This window comes from Saccopteryx bilineata, chromosome 6 (genome assembly GCF_036850765.1).
Source record: "Saccopteryx bilineata isolate mSacBil1 chromosome 6, mSacBil1_pri_phased_curated, whole genome shotgun sequence".
NCBI classification, from domain to species: domain Eukaryota; kingdom Metazoa; phylum Chordata; class Mammalia; order Chiroptera; family Emballonuridae; genus Saccopteryx; species Saccopteryx bilineata.
The window spans coordinates 117171772-117193076 of NC_089495.1; the positions used below are offsets into that span (position 1 = coordinate 117171772).

General features: G+C 40.1%; 1 protein-coding gene across 5 annotated transcripts in view; it reads left to right on the forward strand.

The window, feature by feature from the left end:
- The window catches only part of NBEA (neurobeachin), a 740071-nt gene that overhangs the window by 694061 nt on the left and 24705 nt on the right, over positions 1-21305 (forward strand). For all 5 annotated transcript variants that reach the window (XM_066236595.1, XM_066236597.1, XM_066236598.1 and 2 more), the window contains 3 exons: positions 16339-16428; positions 18851-19043; positions 20789-20860. In XM_066236595.1, coding sequence (XP_066092692.1) covers positions 16339-16428; positions 18851-19043; positions 20789-20860 — 355 coding nt within the window. The remainder of the gene's footprint in view (positions 1-16338; positions 16429-18850; positions 19044-20788; positions 20861-21305) is intronic.

A 21305-nucleotide genomic window follows, 5' to 3' on the forward strand; every position in this document is an offset into this window, starting at 1 on the left:
CAAATACAAACATTTTAAGCACATTGCATGTAGTGAAAGTATAAGACAACATTAAAATTGACAGAAAAGCAACAGATCTTTTGTATTTAACTGAGAAGGAAAAAGATTAATGAGAGAATAAAAAGAAATTGGAATTAAAATTGGGACTTTCTTTACATGGACATAGTGTTTATTATTTGAATTTTATAAAAATACCTGCTTCTACAAAATATAACACTGTTGCTTTGGACAATAAAGCAAGTACTGTCTAGGCCTTAGTTGTCAAATTGTAAAACTTCCTAATGAGTCATTGCATGAAAATCTGTAATTTAAAATTCTTTGTGTCGGTTCTGCAGAGGGTTTTTATGATAGAGACGACAGGACAGCATGTTATACACACTGCTCCAGCTGACTGCATAATGATGCAGACTGGCAAGGGCAGGGGGTGTGAGTTCTGGACTTTCTCATTCTGAGCACATCACTGCTGAACGCTGAGGTCCCGTTAGAGAAACTCTGAGAATCATTTTGTGACGTGTCCTCCCTCCCTAGGCCCTTTGCGTTCCTCCCAGACCCCACAGCTCTTCTCTTCCAGGTGGGGAAGCACATACCTGGAACACTGGGTACCTTCCTCCCCAGCCAGCACAGACCCATGCACACACACCAGCAAAGATGCTTGCCCTAGCCCCAGGGACCTGCGCCAGCTCAACAGATTAAATCTGTGTCAACAGATTAAATAATCTCATGGGATATGGGTTAATTTTCTCTCTTCCTGTCCCTACCCTGACTCGCTCTCCCACAAACCTAACATATTCCACAACCAGAGTTCTGCACTAACATTTGAGAATCTGCACCAAAGGGATACCAGCTGAATCCTGCGAGCTACCTAAGGTGGCCGAGTGATTCCTCTCGCTTTACCTCAGGGGCTCTCTCTACAGAGAACTCAGAACATCGCATTTGCCAAGACAAAAGCACTTTGCATCCGCTGTCATAAAAAAGGACCATGCAGAGAAGTGGAGTGAAGAATAGCATATGTGTTGTTCGGTGTGCCCTGATCTTACACTTTCCTCCATGAGCTGGCCCTTTGGAAGGCACAACACCCGTTTCAAAATATGCATGTCGGCTTCCTGGAGGTGTGCCCTGTGTTGCAGTGACTACAGGGAGCTGACACCTACCCAGACAGTCGGACACAAACTCTCGGAAAAAAGGCAATGCTCAAAATGTTAGCCTTTGCCCTGGCCAGTTGGCTCAGTAGTAGAGCATCAGTCCTGCGTGTGGATGTCCCAGGTTTGATTCTCAGTCAGAGCACACAGGAGAGGTGCCCACTACTTCTCCACCCCTCCCCCTCTCCCTTCTCTCTCTCTCCTTCTTTCTCTCTCTCTCTCTCTCTCTCTCTCTCTCTCCTTCCCACAGCCATGGGTCAGTTGGAACAAGTTGGCCCCAGGCTCTGAGGATGGCTCCATGGCCTGGCCACAGGCGCTAAAATAGCTCAGTTGCCAAGCAACGAATCTGCAGCTCCAGATGGGCAGAACATTACCCCATAGTGGGCTTGCCAGGTGGATTGGGTCGGAGTCTGTCTTTCTGCCTCCCCAATTCTCACTTAAAGAAAAAAGAAAGTTAACCTTTGCATTAAGCTAAATGTATTCCCTTTATTTTATAATATTTGTCTTAGTATTTTTTAAAATGCTAATATACCTACATTTTACATAAATAAAACCAAAGGAAGGCTCATTGCAGTTATCTTACACTAAACTCCAACTAGCCTAAGGAAAATAAGTTTTTTAAAACCTTTAAACACTGATTTAAAAGAGAAATAACTAATATATGAGTGTCCTTTTTGTTTTAAAAAAAATGCCCCATTTTGAGTTTTGAAGTTAGTGCTAAAATTTGAGAAATGTCTTAAGGTTATTGATTCATTCTTCCTTGACAGGTGAAATCATGAAGCAGCACTAACCACAGCAATTATGGCATTAAAATGTCAAAAAATTAGAGGTCAGAATAACAGATAATTTTCTTCTCTGTGTCAGATTTAAAATTGACATTCTTTGACAGCTTCAGATCTCTGTTTGAAAAAAATATGACAGCTTAACTTATTTTATACTTGTAAAGCAGTAATTGATGATAAGCTTTATCGTGACAGCCTCTGGGTGGAAAAATGACAGGACTGTTCTGGTGCGAAGCTCATCTTAACATGTAAACACCAGATCTGTTGGGTTTTAGATATTATTTAAATTGTCATAGTCTTGGCTTACATCATAATCTAGACACTTTTTTTTCATAAATGAGCTCAACTGTCTAAGCAGTTATTCTAAACATGATAATGAATATTTTTTCTTACCTATTTTTACATATTAATAAAAAAGTATGTGATTTTATTTGTATTTTTAGTTACTAACTGATGGCTGAGAACTCCATCCTATCACCTGCTTAGGTTAGTAATTATCTGATCCCAAGGTTTTCTACCTCCGTGCTACTCAAATGTGGTCCGTAGACCACCAGTATCACCATCAGCTGGGAACTTATTTGAACTTCAGACCCTCAGGCCTCCGCAGTCTGCTAAATTAGATCATGCATTTAAAATTAGAACAAGTCCATCTGACTTGTTTAGAACTTTAAAGTGTAAGAAGCACCACTGCACTAAAGCTGTGTTACAATGGTCTGGGAAACATTTTTCCCACAAAAGTAGAGAGAGTGATATCATGAACCCCCATGTACCCATCACCCAATTTCAAAAATTTTAACTCTTATTTCATCTATATCCGCACTCTCCCCACTCCCACCCCTTCAACTATTTCTAAGTGCTCAGGCCACATCTTTCTCATCGCAGTACCTCCCTCCGTCTCAGGGCATCTAAGATATCCAGGGAGAAGGACCCACCATGCTTATTTTGAAAAAAAGAAAAGTCTCTCCGGGCATTTAATAAACATTCCAGTTAAAAAACATTAATCTAGCCTAAAACTCTTAGTAAATAATTTTTTCAACACCCAGCTGTGTAGCCTCGGAGCCAGACTTAAGTGAAGTCACCAGATTCTCATGTCAAGGTTTTTTCAGTCCTGTTCTTTTCTAGGAATTTAAAAATAACAGAACACTTACTAATTAATGTTTACTTGTCTTTTTTTTTTTTTTTTTCATTTTTCTGAAGCTGGAAACAGGGAGAGACAGTCAGACAGACTCCCGCATGCGCCCGACCAGGATCCACCCGGCACGCCCACCAGGGGCGGTGCTCTGCCCCCCAGGGGGCGATGCTCTGCCCATCCTGGGCGTCGCCATATTGCGACCAGAGCCACTCTAGCGCCTGAGGCAGAGGCCACAGAGCCATGCCCAGCGCCCGGGCCATCTTTGCTCCAATGGAGCCTTGGCTGCGGGAGGGGAAGAGAGAGACAGAGAGGAAAGCGCGGCGGAGGGGTGGAGAAGCAAATGGGCGCTTCTCCTATGTGCCCTGGCCGGGAATCGAACCCGGGTCCTCCGCACGCTAGGCCGACGCTCTACCGCTGAGCCAACCGGTTTACTTGTCTTAAGGATGATGGTCTCCTAACTTCTAAAACAATTCTTAAAAATGTAAAACATGCCTAATATAGATTTCCATTTTACTAAATTAAACTGTATTAATTTAAATTTTTATACTTTTGAATGTGTTAATACTTTCAGCACAGTAAAACTTCAGTATTTGGAGGGGCAATTTTAAGATGTCTTTAAAAAATCTTTATCAACCGTTTTGTTAATCATTTTTCTATCATTTCCCAGGAAGAGATCAATTTTATCAGTCATTGAGGGTTCCAAAGGCACTATGGGATCATGCCACAGTTAATATTTGGTTGGTAGAGATTAAGTTAAATATTACAAAAAAATTTTACTGTACATATTCAGATAAGTGAAAACTATGCTAAAATTTTTTTCCAAAAATTATCACATTTTTGACCAGATATAATTGCTCAAGCCTATTTGCCTCAGAGGATGATTATATGGTACCCAGTATGACAGGAAGGTAGAAATCATGAGACAGGGATCTATCACAGTTATCATCTGACTGACATTAAGTGAGTCACTTTACTTGTATACACCTTTGTTTTCCCTAAGAACTTTGTAAACTATAAAGCGGTACACAAATACTGGTTTTTATTACCTAAAAGCATAATTAAATGGAATACCTTGGAAGAACTTCTGTTTTACTAGTTTATTTCTGTATATCATCATATCTACAGTTGATGCTGCTCCACTGAAAAATGATTTCAATGACTTCTTCTTGCCCATGAGAAGCACACAGATAAGCCCGTCATAAAAGGCCAATTTGCTCTCAGACTTTTGGAACAGATGGGCCATTTATTTATTTATACATATATGCCCATTTATGCTGGAAATATTAAAGCATTAAATACATTTCACATTACCAGTAGTCATAAAAATGTGGTGTTTTCCATCTAATTTTCTGTTGCTAACATTTCTTGGTCCCCTTAGATTGGGTTGTTTTGTTTTGTTTTCTTTTGCCCTGACAGGGGTAACAGCATTCCTGTGGCTCTGCCACAGTGCAAACATGCCCATAGCACACGTCAGTTTTCACTTTGTTTTCCTGCTGAACCTTTCTTGCCTCTACAGAGAACTGACAGGATAGTTCTGTCAGGAACCAACAAGACAGATATGACTTGAACCACAACAGCGATGCTGGCTTTCCTAGAATGTGAATTAACAAAATGTATAAGGAAGAAAATTAACCCACTTCTCATCCAGACGCTCCAAGTGAAGGTTTTCACAGTGCCAACACTGATAGTCTTGACAATTACTGCATATTCTTTCTATAAATTGGTTGTTCTTTGTTTTCTCCTTCCCTGTTTCTAACTTCTTTATGTGATCTGACAAGGGGTATCCACAGCACTACTCTGGACCGTTTGAGTGGGTAATATCACAACACTATCTGTTTACAAGTGCCCTGGTCTCTAACTTATTGCCTGACCTGTGGTGGCGCAGAGGATAAAGCGTCAACCTGGAAATGCTGAGGTCACCGGTTCGAAACCCTGGGCTTGCCTGGTCAAGGCACATATGGGAGTTGATGCTTCCAGCTCTTCCCCCCCTTTTCTCTCTCTGTCTCTCCTCTCTGTCTCTCCCTCTCCTCTCTAAAATGAATAAATAAAAAATTTTAAAAAGGGGGGGGGGAACGTTCAGGCTTCTATTCCTGAGCATTTATTCTGAGACATAATTTTAACAAATGATCAACAGAACATCTGATAAAGGTTTCTTAAAACCATCTTCATTTCTTCCTGATAATTACTAGAATTTTTCTGACCTAAAAATGTTAATAAGTTCTGAAACCAAATTAAAATAGAAGACACCTTACATTTTAATTTGTTAGAGTGGAAATATGCATTAGGTAGGCTTTAAATGTAAACAGTTGTTTTAGGAGCAAGAAGAATGTTATGATCCCTAAAACTAATAAGAGTTCAGGTTCAGCTGGGCCTGTTTACACATTGTTTCTCATCCGTAGCAATAATGTTGTGTTGCGAGATTTAATGAGTAAAGTTTTTGTACAGAAATTAGTATCAAGGAAATTAATGACAGACATTTAATTTTGATTAGTGAATAAATCTTTAATATAGGTTTATCTTTCTTCTCATAATGACTGTAGTCCTTAGCTAGTTCATGGTCATCAATCGTCCACCAGAGAAGCATAAAGAACACAGCCAGTCAGAGTGTGTCACTGTGTGATATGTGCTTTTTCCTCCTCTTTGTGTTGTTTTTATTGTGTGGTATTGACAAATGCTAATCAATGATTTTTCAGAAATTAACAGCAAATGCTTTCAGAAGCATCTAAAGTCATATTTGACCCAAGGAAGGAGGATGAAAATTGCAGCCCGCTGTTGGTAATAGAAATAGCTGGAAGAGATTTCCTTATCTCAGCGTAAATTTCAATTATATTACACAGTTGTTACCTCAGCATAAAAGAACTATTATTCAAAACATACTGCATGCTTCAGTGTGTTGAAGTAGGTATCACTGAATCTAAGTACCTAAGCATTTCAGTTAGATGTTTAGGACTTGTTTTTAAAGGGGTTTTTGTTGTTGTTGTGGTTGTTTGGTTTGTTTTTGTGTTTGTTTTGCACAGAAAGAGACAGAGGAACAGATAGGGACAGACAGGAAGGGAGAGAGATGAGAAGCATCAATTCTTCATTGTGGCACCTTAGTTGTTCATTGATTGCTTTCTCATATGTACCTTGACCAAGGGGCTTCAGCTGAGCCAGTGACCCCTTGCTCAAGCTAGTGACCTTTAGGCTCAAGCCGGTGACCACAGGGTCATGTTTATGATCCCACGCTCAAGCCTGCGACCTCATGCTCAAGCCAGTGAGCCAGCACTCAAGCCAGCAACCTCGAGGTTTTGAACCTGGGTCCTATGCATTCCAGGCAATGCTCTATCACCTGCACCACTGCCTAGTCAAACTTAAAGGTTTTAAACATAATAATTGGCTTATTTAAAGCCATTTGAATTCTCAGTATACATTATTATCTAAATTATTGTCTCCAACTTATGTCAAAATCAAAGAAGAGCATTTTGCTCTACCAAATACATGCAATACTATTTTTCATCTGAATATAATTGAATAAAAGTGTATGATTTCATTTTAAAATATTTATACTCACCACCTAGTAAATCTTCGTCTTTTAAATTTTTATAGGATTTTTGGTGGTGACATTGGTTAGTAAAATTATTAGGTTTCAGGTGTACATTTCTATCATACATCATCTGTATATGTCATTACAGATGCGAAGCAAATCTATTTCAGCTTCTATTATTTTAATATTTTTTTTGTTTTGTAGTCAGACACTCCAAGTGCACTTAATTCGTATGGTGAAAGAAGGTCACTACTCACCGCTCATTCCCTCTCCTCTTCTGCTCCCTCCCCCTCCCTCCTCCCCTCCTCCTCCAGTAGCACCTGAATCAGCCAGCATCATTCACTTTACAGAAGTCTGTTTAACCAGGGAGGATTTGCAAAGATGTACTTACTGGTCCTTCTCACATGGCATTAAGCATTTCTGGGTCAATTCCTATACATATATACTCTTTAATGACCCACGCAAAAGTAGCTAAGAACTAAAAACCTCAAAGAATCCTTAAGAGATATTTGGCTAGAACCCTTGCTTTCTGGTAGGTCAGTCTGTAAGAATCCTGAAAAGAGCGTTTTAGTTTACTCCTTGAGGATAACCAAGTATAGACTGTAATGAAACTTCACAGCCTCCCCTTAGGAAGCTTATAATAGTGTTGATCCACAAAATATTTTAAATCCTCAATGAAAATATCATTTGGTTGGATAATACCATATTTTGGTTGGTTCCACCAAGAAATGAAGCAAAAGCTAAACAACATTTCTTTTAAATATCAGACTTGAATACCAGTCCCGTTCGTGCCTTTCAGGGTTCTAAGCTATTGCACTCTCACAGACATACGGAAGACTCTGAAGAAGAAATCCATATGGCCAAGAAGCATGTGAGAAGATGCTCGGCATCACTAATGATTAAGCAAATGCAAATCAAACATCATGAGATGCGCCTCATACCCATTAGATTTGATGCAGTCCAAAAAAATAGCAAGTATTGGCAAGGATATGGAGGAATTGGTACTCTTATGCCCTGTTGGTAGGAATGTAAAAAGATGTAGGCTCTCTGGAAAACAGTATGGAGACTCCTCAAAAAATTACAAATACCATATGATCCATTTCTGGGTATATATCCCCCCCAAAATAAAAGTGGGATTTTAAAGAAATGTCTGTATCCTCATGTTTATAGTGGCATTATGCACAATGGCCAAGGGGTGGAAGCAACCCCAAGGGTCCATCAGCGGATGGGTGGGTAAGCAAAATATGATTTATTCATACAATGGAATATGATTCAGTCTTAAAAGGAAGGACATTCTGACACATGCAACAACAGGGACAAACCTCGAGGACATTATGCTAAGTATAATAAACCAGTCACCAGGCAAGTACAGTACGATTCCACTTCTATGAGGTGTCTAGAAGAGTCAGAATTACAGAGACAGTAATGGGAGGGTAGATTCCAGGGGCCGAGGGAAGGGGCATGGGCCGCGATGGTTTAATGGGTGCAGTTTTAGTTTCGCAAGAGGAAAGTGTTCTGGAAATTGCGTGCATGACAGTGTGAACGTGCACTCAAAATAGTTAAGACAGTAAATTTTGTTGTGTATGTTTTACCACAATTTAAACATTTTAAAAGGATAACGAAGAGAATTTAATAATGGTCCTATTCACAGAGATGTGGGCAGGACAAAATGGATGAACAGAGGAGGTTTAATCACCCAGGGATTACATCGTCCCTAATCTGAGATTACCAGGGGAGGGAGCCATTACCACAGCCTGGCTAGAGAAGTAGCCTTGGGAAAGTGGTCACCCAACAGAAGCTGAGGCCTTCGACCCCAGCCACTGCCAGATTGGCAGAGGGACCTTACCATAAATGCCTCACCTTCTTACCTCCTATCCTGAGCGTGCACTAGGTGAACGCAGTGGGAAGCCAGAGGGCAAGGGAGGGCCAGGGTTGCAGTCCCCAGAGGCCAGTACCCCAGGAGCAAGGCCCCTGCCAGCTACCCTCTCTGTTCCTGATTAAGTCACTATTCTAGGATAAGCAGGCTTATTTACGGCATCCACAGTAGGACAGCCACTACCTGTCACATTAAAATATATGCACTTTTTCTACCTGAGTTAACATCTTCAAAGGCTCTGGGACTTTAAGTGAAACAAATAGTTTCCCCATAGGCTAAAAACAAACGTTAACTTCCTACAGCATCTCAACAACGTTATAAGGAAACAGCATGGAATGAAACAATGTTTTGCAAGAACCTGCTGTACTTGTATTTTTAAGAAGAAAAAGTGAGTGACCTTGCCACCAAGGGCATTGACCTAATTTGAAGAAAAAAATATTCTGGATAGAGCATTTCTGTCCAAAGGATATGGGTGCTTGTTCTTTCACATTTATGTGTTAAGTCAATTATGTAATATCATCGTTAGACTTCATCATTGCAAAGAAGAACTAGGAAGCAGCAGGAGGGTAAGTCTTCTCTTCATTTGTTTAGGTTTATACTCAAAAGGATGAAAGCACGCACTGAGGCAGGTAAATGAGCAAGGCAGGCCCCTCCCTCAGATAGTGTCTTCCCTCCTCTGATAGTTAAAGCAGCTGCGGTTCATTTTAGGTGACTTACCAAATATTTCCTTAGATATTCTAATAACTTAGGATAGTGTAGACTGAGGCTTAATGCAGCTGATTAATAAAACAAAAAGAAACATGTTTGTTCTTCTGTTTGTAGTTTCTACAAAAAACTAGAAGCAGTTGAATATAAAATAGCATTTTAATTTTTTATGTAGTTTAATGTTTATAAAGCAAAAAATAATAAAGTACAGTATTATTTGCTTGATTTATTTCGCTCCTATTTTCCCAGCATTAAAAAGTAATGCTTTACATGATCTTGTTTTATTACGACAATAAACCAGGAGCAAAAGCTTATCATTAAAATGTATCTGCCATTAAGTAATCTTCTTAAAAAAAAAGTAATCTTCTCTTATATCTTGTAGACCTTTCAAATTTCCATTATTTTTGTTTTTGTTTTTTTTTCCTATTTGATATAGAATTGGTGGACTTCGAGATAGGACTAAAAGAGGATATAAATCACGTATTTTAGGTGTATGTCAAACTTTTATCCTTTGTAAAAAAGAATAAATATCTGCTTTTAAACACTAACATAAAATTATTGTAAGTAAGAGCTGTACAGTAAGATAAATACAATCTAAGAAAAAAATTTTTTTTAATTTCTTCTCTGTGTTCCCAAGCAATCATTTCTATTAATTTTTGCTTGAATTTTCTGAAAATTGTTAATAATTGACTAGTAATGTGGACATAATAGTCTGATATTTTGTACTGTGGGTAGTCTAACTGGAAGTACATTATAAAATGCTAACTTTTCTGGAAAACAATTTAAAATAGTGTACACACCAAGAGAAATGGGTAAAATTGGTCACTTGACAGCCTGCCCGTTAGCCGCCTCCTCCTGTCTCTCTCGTGGCACTTCAACCTGGTGGCACTTCATCTGAAAGACAGCACTCAGTCACAGTCACAAAAATAGATGAAAAGTTATAAAGGAGAAAAAATTTATCTGGTTTAACTTTCCTGCATTGCAGAAAAGGCAAGATGAACCAAAGTTTTTATCTACTAGTAAATATAATGAGAGGCCAAAAGCACATGCATTCACTTAAAAAGTAATTTGTCTTTTAGAGTATCTTGGATATATCACTAATCTGAAGATTGTTCTCCACTCTAACTCCTTGTCACTGCATTTTCTGTCACCTGGAGTCTGAGGTCGTCCGTATTGACAGGCAGACATCACACGCCCACCAGAGCATGTTTGCCTCCTCCCCTGAAGATGTAATCCCAGCAACACTCCTCTATTGGTAGAGGAGGTAGAACTTTCTTGGGAGGAAAGGCAAGAAGGAAATAATCAAGTCAGAAAGAGGCACTGCCCTAGCCGGGTAGCTCCGCCGGTTAGAGCATTGTCATGAAACAAAGAGGTTGCGGGTTCGATCCCTGATCAGGGCACATACAGGAACAGCTCAAGGTTCCTCTCTCCCTCTGTCTCTCTCTTCCTCCCTCCCTTCCTTCCTCACTGAAATCAATAAATGGAAATTTTTTTTAAAAAGATACAGCAAGTCAAAGGAATAAGGACTACAATGTCACAGCCATAATTAGCACGTGGCCCCTCATGCAAATTAAAGAAGACACCACCCTCTTTAGGAGGATGAATTAAAAAATGACTTATTTTTCTGGCAGTTGAGGTAGCTTTTACCCTTCTTTGCGCAGGGCATGCACAGTGGAAGATAAGGGTAGATAGAGCTAGTGAGAAATAAATGAGAAAAAGAAGAGCCAGAGGATGGTGTGGGTAATTCTGAGACTTAGCAGGTGGATCCTCCAGAATTTTGCAAAGAGACTAAGGAATGGGACAGTTATTAAATAAAGAGGGGATAAAAGGAAAGCCATCCCTAATAAGAGGCTTTGTATTACATATGAGCTGGTAAAACAGGGTTCCGTGTCATACATGCATATGAAATCTGAAAATTACATATACGATTTGCCCTGGCCAGTTTGCTCAGTGGTAGAACGTCGACCCGGTGTGTGGAAGTCCTGGGTTTGATTCCCGGCCAGAGCACATAGGAGAAGTGCCCATCTGCTTCTCCACCCTTCCCACTCTTCTTTCTCTCTCTCTCTCTCTCTCTTCCCCTCCCACAGCCAAGGCTCCATTGGAGCAAAGTTGGCCCGGGCACTGAGGATGGCTCTATGGCCTCTACCTCAGGTGCTAGAATGGCTCCTGTTGCAATGGAGCAACGACCCAGATGGGCCGAGCATCGCCCCCTGGTAGGCATGCCGGATGGATCCCGGTCAGGAGCATGCAGGAGTCTGTCTCTCTGCCTCCCCACTTCTCACTTCAGAAAAATACACAAAAAAAATTACATATACTTTTTGAATTTACTTAATTTATTCCCCTGTGCATAACTTAGTTCACATTTTTCTTTGATTCACTGCCTACCCCTGAGGAACTACATATTTTAGACGGCCCCCAAAATGTTAAAATAATTTTTTCTAATATTATATACTACCTATTTCTTGATAGGTCTTAGCTGGAAAGAAATAAATGCTAGTACATGGTGACTGCTCAATATTCAACACAATAATTTTTAGAAGAATAAGAATCCATATAACATCGGAAATGGAAAAAAATCCAATTTATTGTATGAAATTTTCTAATCTATAAACATCGGCTGAATTAGAAACCATGTCTGTGAGCTGAGTGCAACCCAGGGAGTCATTCAGTAGGGGAATGACTGAATGTATGACATCCGGGCAGAGTGTAACCTTGCAGGCCAGCCTTTCTCACCTCTTGTGTTTGGTGAGCTTCACAAATATCTACTGTGGTGCCCACTCCATAGTAGGTGCTCAACAAATACATATTTTGTGAATAATAAAGCTAACATTAAGCCTCTCTGACTTATACAGAACCATATCTAGAGGAATAAAAATATGTTGGATTTTTTAAGTGCCATTTCTGATAATAAAGAAAAAAAACTACCTAATTATCTTCAAGTAGTTATTTGAGGTTTTAAAAAATATATTTGGAAATTATGAATGAAAAACAGTTTTACAGGGCTAGAAAAAGTCCTTCATGGTGTGGACTCTTTAATTCCTATTAAACCTTCAGACCTCAGCATGTATCCTTTTTCTAGAAGTCTTTCCCCACCAGTCCTACTGTCCCTCCCTCCTCCCTTCACCCTGAGTCCGATGCACACGTCACTCCTCCGCTCCCTCACACTCCGGGCTGGCCTGCACTATGCTCCTTCTGCCTACCTTGTGCCCGGATGGGCTATCTCATCTTATGTCCTTATGGGCTGACAACTTCCTGAAATAGTCCGATATCTTACTTTGTATCCCTTGACAAAGAGTAACGATTTGGTGAATGTTTGTTCGTTGTTTTTACGGACTGAATTGTAAAAAGTAAAGAGCTCTCACCCTTTCCTTCTAAGCTGCCTTTCCGATTTGGCACAGATGCTACTCCCACCATGGCCCCACTTCTAAATTCAGCAAATACAGATAGTTGTGAACTCTGTAGGACGAGGTCATAGTGTGTCAGTGATTTAGAGCAAACAGACGCGTGAAGAATTGTGTTGAGTTTCATAATAGAGGGGGTGCTGTGAGGTGTGGAGTACATTCATGATGATTTAGGGATTCTGAGGCGAGTCAGAACCCTGCCTGAGGTTAGCAGGAAGTGTGGGGGTTCTCCTCCATCGGGGAGTAGTCCTCACTGCGGTGCGTCCTGGGTCGTACGTCCCCGGGCACTCTTCCTTCCTGACAGGACAGAAGATACTGATGACGTTCTAAAAGTTGGGGAGCATAGAGCTCACATTAACGGGGAGAACGTTACAAAAGTGAGTAGGTGCCCACTTCCAGTACGAACATTTTGGTAATGACAAGAAACAGAACTGAGGGGAAACAGTATGCTTTCAGAAAGACTTGAACATTTTTTATTTTTGACAGAGACAGAGAGTTAGAGGGAGGGACTGATAAGGACACAGACAGGAAGGGAAAGAGATGAGGGCTTCAATTCTTCGTCACAGCACCTAAGTTGTTCATTGATTGCTTTCTCATATGTGCCTTGACTGGAGGGCTACAGCAGACCAAGTGACCCCTTGCTCAAGCCAGCGACCTTAGGCTCAAGCTGGTGAGCTTTGCTCAAACCAGATGAACCGGCACTCAAGCTGGCGACTTTGGGGTTTTGAACCTGAGTCCTTTGCATCCCAGTCCGACGCTCTATCCACTGTGCCACCACCTGGTCAGGCAAGACTTGAACATTTTAAAACCAGAGGGTAAGGAGTTATTGGATGCAGGATTCTGAGAGAGCTAAAAGATGAACATTAGAATCAGAACCTTTATGTCATGAAGGCATATGATGTTGATCACAAGAAGAAGGATTCAGTTTAATCTTAAAAGAAATAGATGTTCAATGTAGGGAACAGATTTTCTTAATGAAAGTGTGAAATTGATCACAGCTTGAAATTTATCCTGACACAGGAGACATACTAGAAGCTGGGGTATTAACATCTTTCTCCATTGCTATTACTATCCACAATGGTCACCATCTAAGATGTTTTAGAGGATTGTACAAGCAAAAACAGATAATTTAAAATACATTATATAGCCTGGCTGTGTGGTTCAATGGATAGAGTGCCAGGGTCACAGGTTTGGTCCCCTGTAGGGGCACATACGAGAGCAGTCAATGAGTACACAACTAAATGGAACAGCTAAGTGGAACAGCAACTTGATGCTTTTCTGTGTCTCTCTGCCTCCCTCCCTCCCTTCCTCCCTCCTTTCACTCTCAAATCAATGAAAAAATGTTTTTAAAAATCAAATACATTGTATATTCTACTGTACAAAGTTATCTGTATACTGCTACTTAATAAACTCTACTAGATTTTACTAAACTAGAAATAATACTTTCTGAGGAACATGGTGGAGATATAAAAATTGTAGCAAAACATAAAAATAAAATGCCACATGATCTTCAAGATCAGCCACATGGAAGAGAAATCCAAGCACTAGAGACTGAATGTTTATGTTTCCCTAAAGTTCATATGTTGAAGCCTTAATCCCCAAAGTGATACTTGGAGAAATGATCAGGTTTGAGAGGGGAGCCCTTGTGAGTGGATGGTGCCCTTGTAAAAGAAAGCTTTCTCTCCCTGTCTGTCATGTGAGGACACAGTGACAAGATGGTCACAGGTGGGCCCTCACTAGACAACAGATCTGCCAGTACCTTGGTCTTGGACTTTCCAGTCTCGTCTCCAGACTGTGAAATAAATGTTTGTTTTTTAATCAAAAATAAGTAAATTATCCTGATGCCATTTGAGAGTCATTTAAGATATGTATGCATGTGTATTCTGCCTCAGTCCTAAAATGATCAGAGGCAGGACCTACTGAAGAGAACTTTATGGAAGATTTCTGGAAAGTTGAATCAGATCATAACATTTTTTAGCATAATTTTAATACTTTTCAGAAAAAAACAAAGTCAAGCAAAGCATGTCTGTTTACTCATTCCTTTTATGAACTTTTAAAGGCTCTGTACTAAGTTCAAGGCACTGATCCAGAGATTTAAATGTGTTTAATTTTACCTCTGCCTCCCCAGCCCCACCCTGGTCCTCTTTCTGAAGGAGTAGACACACCAGCAATAGTATCTTTATTGTTCGACTTTAGCTGTTCGTGATACATTGAGGTGTGGGGTACTGGACATTTTCTAACCAGGATAGCTTCAGTAATAAAATTACCACCTTTTCTTTTTTTCAACGAGCCTTGCCAGGAATGGTCTCTTCCCCCTTATATAATCATAGATCTTGCCTTCAGGAAATAAAACATGATATTATCTGTTATAGTACAATTAAGTAAAAACAGTCATTTTGCATATGAGTGGACACCATGCAGATAAATGTATACATTAAAATTAGACAGCACTTAAAGAGATTTAATAATTGACCCTATTGCCTCGGCAGGTAAGAGAGCATAAGCCCCGTTTATGTGATTGCTAAAATGTGGCAGATAATCATGCATTCTTGTTTAATATTGCTAATACATGTGAAAATGCACATTTTATTGACAAACATCTTGAAATGTAGTCTAGGAAGATGGATGATTAAATTTCAGTACTTTATAAATGAGAATTGTAGATGGTGATACAATTAATGGGCATGCTGTGTTGAGAGCCATCTACCAGCTTACCTGCACTCAGTGAGGATTTTTGTATTTCACTTTGATGCAACCAAATTGCACATCATTTTAGGAGGGTAATTAGCATGCTAACAGAGTAATGATCACAGGAAATATGCTTCTCCTTGTTGACTTTATAATTACATATAGTATTTCAGAAAAATATTTCTTACTCTAGGTTAACATATTAAAATATTTTGCTTATAAAATTTATGTAGAGAAGATATACTTAGTTCTCTTACAAGATTATCTTTTTGACATAAAGTATATTATACAAAAAGTATATTATACAGTCCAGATAGTTTAACATGTAAAATTATTTTTATCCATTAGAAGCCATAACATCTGATTAATATTCCCATCTGCACAGGCTATAAAGAAATATTGTACAGCTCAGGGCGCCCAAATAATGGTTTCTTTTCTGGGTTAATTTTCTCTAGAATTTCAGAAAATTTTTGAGAAAAATAAATTCATACTTTAAAATCATATTCCAGGATTCATTTTAAAATAACACAGCGTGCTAAAATAATACTTTCGTGGTACAAGCTTTGCCATGTCTAATCATTATACAAGTCTTGAGTGTTCTTTCTCCTGATTGCCTTCTGCACTGATTGGAGCGTGTGATCCTCTCAGTTTTATTTTGTGTTGTGGATGTTATATCTTACTTTTTGTTCCCATAAAGATTCCAGAAGCTCATTTCATTAGAGACCCCCACACGTTTCTTCTTACAGAGGACTTTATTGAGGAATATGTGTTGTGTTGAAGTGTTCCACGCTGCTTGCGTTCTTTGGATCTTGAGCTGTGTGCACGCACTCGCAGGTTAACATTTCCACATGCAACCCCAGCTCTAATTAAAAACAGCGACTGGTTAACGTAACAAGAGCACATTCGGAAGGAGACGCGGTGCTTGTCTACAAACACTAACCCTTGGATGGCTCTGCACCCTGAGCGAGAGGCACTTGCTGTGTTTCCGGGACTTTTTCATGGCTGACTTGGGATACATTTGCATTGTCAGAGTGCCTTGACCTCCCTCACTGACGCGTACCAATTATGACAGCTGCTGTCCTTCCCCTGCAGGCCATGGAGGCACAGATCCAGAACTTTGGACAGACGCCATCTCAGCTACTCATTGAGCCACACCCCCCACGGAGTTCGGCCATGCACCTGGTGAGACATAGCAACTTGCTGATATTTCTTTTTCTTTTTTGTACCTGTATATAGAGCAAATGAAATAATGATTTTAGCAGTGTTTTTAAAGGCTTCTCTGTGTATTGGTTAACTGTTTACCTAAATATTTACTGATACCCTGAGAACAGAGAAGGGAGGCAGTCCCTACCTCCAAGGCCTGTGGAAGCTGGCTCAGTTGTGGAGTGACAGAGTCATTATCCTCCCTGACTCCATCTGCCTCTGCACAAACTCATTCATACACTACAGGCTCACGGACATCCACACTGAAATTAGATTTATAAATTAGCTCGAAAAATGTATAAACACAACATATTGCACAATTGTGTCATTTTGGGCAAGATGAAGAAAAAGGCGTAGTTCCTTTGAAGAAATGAGAAGATATAGAAAAGTAATTATGGTCACAGAAGAGACGCCGTCGAGCAAAGGGGCTCAGAACAAGGACCACAGAGCCAGACGTGGGCCAGACACCCTCTGCCACTAGGAGTGAGTGACTCAGGCAAGTTTTAGTTAGTCCCACTGTTAGGTTTCAGCATCCCGGAGTTTCATGCTCGGACCAGCACCTGGCACGAAGTCAGTTTCTGTGAACGTTAGTTAGCTGGTGTCATCAGTCACCCTCAGCTACTGATAGTAAAGCTTTTATTCCCATTGCCAAGGGAAAAGTAGTATTCTTACCATTTTAAAGTGAATTTTAAAAGCTCATTTTCATAACATAGCTGTCCTTTCTCAATTTATTAGCAAATAGTAAACATTTCCCTCTTGATCTAACGTGAAGAAGATAAAATAATTTCTGATAAACTTATTTAGCATTTATTTTTTAAACTGATTGTTTTACTCATTTTTATCTCCAGTAGAAGATGCTTGAAGGTAAAAATGTATTTGAAAAAAAATGAGATGAATTACAGCTTTTCAGTTCTCCTAGATAGCTGTCAAGGCAGCCGAAACTCTAATTTTGGAGGCAAGAGCTCTGGAGTATGCTTTATAATAATATATATGCACGTAAATTTATAAGCTGTTATTTTGTGATTTTTTTCAATAACATTTTTTTCAACACATTGTTATTTATTTCAATGCTTAACAAGTTTGTGTGAAGCCCCTTCTGCATGTCAGGCCTGGTGGCAAACATTGGCAGATACAGAGGCATCTGTGTCCTCCAGACCTTCAGGGAGTCGGCAAACTCCGAGTGAAACGCATAAATAAATGTGTCTTTGAGAATGTTTTCTTTCTCTACAATAGCTCAACTGATTTTACTCCTTGACTAGTTGCTGATGAACTCTTCTGGTTGGATGTGTCCCTGTGTGTGACCAAGAACACAGTTCACACCCAGTGCGAGCTCACACACACACACCCGGTCTCGGGGGTGGGGGGCTTTCGGAGCCTCAGGCCCCAAAATGACGTGCTTTTAATAAACTGTCCGAGAGAATATCTCCCAACACTTTCCTTTATGAAATGCTTTGGCAGAAGAGTTTACTCCTGAGTTAGTTTTCTCTGTTTAATAATAGTAGTAAAAAATATTTATCCTGGATTAATGCCCAGTCAGAGTTCATTACTTTCCTAGGGGAAATCGTTAGACTAAGTTGGCATGGAACTGTTTATAAATAAACTCAAGCTTCCCAAGTTTGTGTAGCAGAGAATTCATATACATAGTAAGCAATTACAAACCGGGTGAGAGAGTTAAAGGTGGTTAGTTCCACGATCCCTATTTTGTGTTTTTATATAGTAGTATTTATAATGTTTTACAGTACTAAATAGTAGTACATGCAGGATAGCTACTTCCTATCGAGTCATATGCTAGATGTTTGAAAAACAAAGATTTAGAATATAAAAGCAGAGGAGGCCCTCAGTGAGCTCATGGTCCGGATGGTGGAAAGGGGGCGTGACCTACCAGCAGGCAGGTGGTCCGGGTGGCGGAAAGAGGGCGTGACCTATCAGCAGGCAGGTAGTCCGGGTGGTGGAAAGGGGGCGTGACCTACCAGCAGGCAGGGGTGGCACAGCGGAGAGGTGGACAGTCCTGGCACCAGGACGCTGTGTTCTCTCCAGGTAGACGGACGCCATGACCTCAGGTCAGCCAGGTGGAAATGGAAGTATCTGTCTCTTCACATCGTATTTCATGTCAACTGTGTCAGTAGCTGGCGTGATTAATTTTCCTACCAACCTGATGTTTTAGCTGCGTCATGTGGACATAGCTATAAGTCACGTCCACGTCAATGGAGGCGGCTGTTAGGAGCTCGGTGTCTGCAGTCGGCGCCCTCGAGGGTCCCTGCTCTCCTCTGTGCGCCGTCACCGTACCAGAGCTAGCACCTACTTGTTCTCTGTGTGCTCATCGAACCTCCTTCTCCCCACAGCTATCACTAACTGTTCTCCCTTCTGTTTTCTTCCTCTCTCTTCCCTTTCTATTCAACAGTGTTTCCTTCCACAGAGCCCACTCATGTTCAAAGATCAGATGCAGCAGGATGTGATCATGGTGCTGAAGTTCCCGTCAAACTCTCCCGTGACCCATGTGGCGGCTAACACACTGCCCCACCTGACCATCCCTGCAGTGGTGACTGTGACCTGCAGCAGACTGTTTGCTGTGAACCGGTGGCACAACACAGTAGGTAGGTGTGCCTAAGCACGTCACTTAAAAGCTCTAGTAAGGTGAGATATGTGTGATACGGACAAGCTAGTCTGCCAAGTCGTCTCCAAAATCAGCAGAGATAATATGGCCAGACCCAACCATATGACCCTGTCTGTCCTGGCCACTGCTGTTCTACTTAGTGCCGCATAGAATGCCGGCTAATGGTTAAGTACTCAATAAGGATGTGATACATGGAGGCAGTTCTACAAATATGTCAGGTCCTGCCACCCTACTCTACCACTGCCCCCACCCCAGAAAAAAAAAAGGAGTTTTTCCCATATTAAACACAAATCCAGAGTTTGCATCTGGATTTTCTGGTTTCAAATCCTCTTTCTCTCACTTCATTAGTTTCTTTAGCAAACCTGTGAGTGGCCACTGTGCATCACATGGTCCTGAGCCCTGGGACTACAGCAGAGAACAAGACAGACACCACCTTTACCCTCGTAGAGCTGAGAGTCTTTGAGAAGAGACAAAACCTACAGTAGTCACTGATTTCACATGTGTTTTCTCCAAACTCATTCCTGAGAGTTCCGGCAAGGACATCTTGAAGTGATACAATTCTGTCATAAAAATCCGACATATTGATACTTATTTAATCAGGACAGAGTAAAAGTGACCAAATTATTTGGTTGGCCCAGCTCACCACTTAAGAGCTCTCTGGAAGCCCCAGCCTCCAACTGTCTCCAGAACTGAATGGATGAGCCATGGTGAATTAACCTGAATTTTTTATTCTACTGATTTTTGTATTGCTCTGAAAATATAGACTGACTTACACAATAGCTCATTCCCCTAAAAATTTCTAAGTGTACCAATTTTATACTTTCTGGTGATATTATCAGCATGAGGTAGAACTATTTCCATTCAATCAGGAGTGTTACAGCAAACATCTTCAAAAATGCAGGGTGGGGCAAAAGTAGGTTTACAGTTGTTTGTATGGAAAATAATGCAATGATTAATAAAGAATAATTATTCATTATTCTACAAGAATAAATTGTTTTGCATACTTAAACAAGTGTAAATCTATTCCCCTACCCCGCCCCCATATATGACTTATTCACAGGAGTCTTAGCCTTTAGAAATGTTTTGCATCGAAAAAAAATGGACTAAAATTTTCTCTAGAATTGTTCAAAACTATTATAAGTTATATAATCACATGTAAAATAATTATGACTAAGGAACTCAAACAAGCCCTCCACATTAATCCTCGGAAGGAAGCTTTTACTGAGGGTAAGATTTTAGGTGTGGCTCGATTTATACCCTCTGCTGACTTGTCCTGTGTTGGAAGAAGGCCCTCCTGGGAGGAAGCCATGCCTTCCCTCTGCCCACACCCAGTGACCCTGTGTCTACACCATCCCTGAGGGCAGGCACGGCCTCTTCTGAGAGTTCAGGCTCAATGGTTGCCCAGTAACCTTAGCTCTCTTTTAGGTTCAAGAAATGTTATGATCATCTATTTTATCCAGCTTGTTGTCATTATTAGGATATCAACACTTTTCTAGCATTCTACATTCTACATCCTAAGTGGTAATTACCAATTGCTGTTGAAATTATTTCTTTAGACTGTCTACAAAGACATGTAGTGGAACTGAATCGTTCTTACAGTAATTTACCAAATAATTTTTTGCGCAAATGTTATATTGTGTATACTCATCATAAAGCACTGCTTATTAGGCAGCACCTCTTTTCTGAGAATATAACGGCAGCTTGCTCTTTTTGTGTACTTTGTAGGCCTCAGAGGAGCTCCAGGGTACTCCTTGGATCAAGCCCACCACCTTCCCATTGAAATGGACCCACTCATTGGTATGCTAAGAATAACAGCATCTTCTCATGGATGCTGACTGTCCATGGATTCTTTTATGTTTACTTATCACAAATGATAGCTGAATAATATTTTTTCTGCCACAGAATTAAATGAGTTGATAATGTCAAATTACCATCAAAGAGCTTTACAAATTCTAATATGCCATCTAAGAACTTTTTGGTAGTAAAGCAATTATTTGTGGGTTTCCTTTATGTTTTAGGAGGTCATTTAAGTTGGTTCTAAACAAGGCAAGTATTTCCAGACTTTCTTTCAGCTTAAACTAGCCTTTAACAACTTTATATTACATATTTAAAATATGTATATATAGGGACTCGGAGATTATGAAAGAAAAAGAACTAATACTGAAAAAACATCTCTTTTAGAAATATTTAGTAGGGTTAAAAGATTTTTAAGTTGAAGATTTCATATAAATTGCAAACTGAT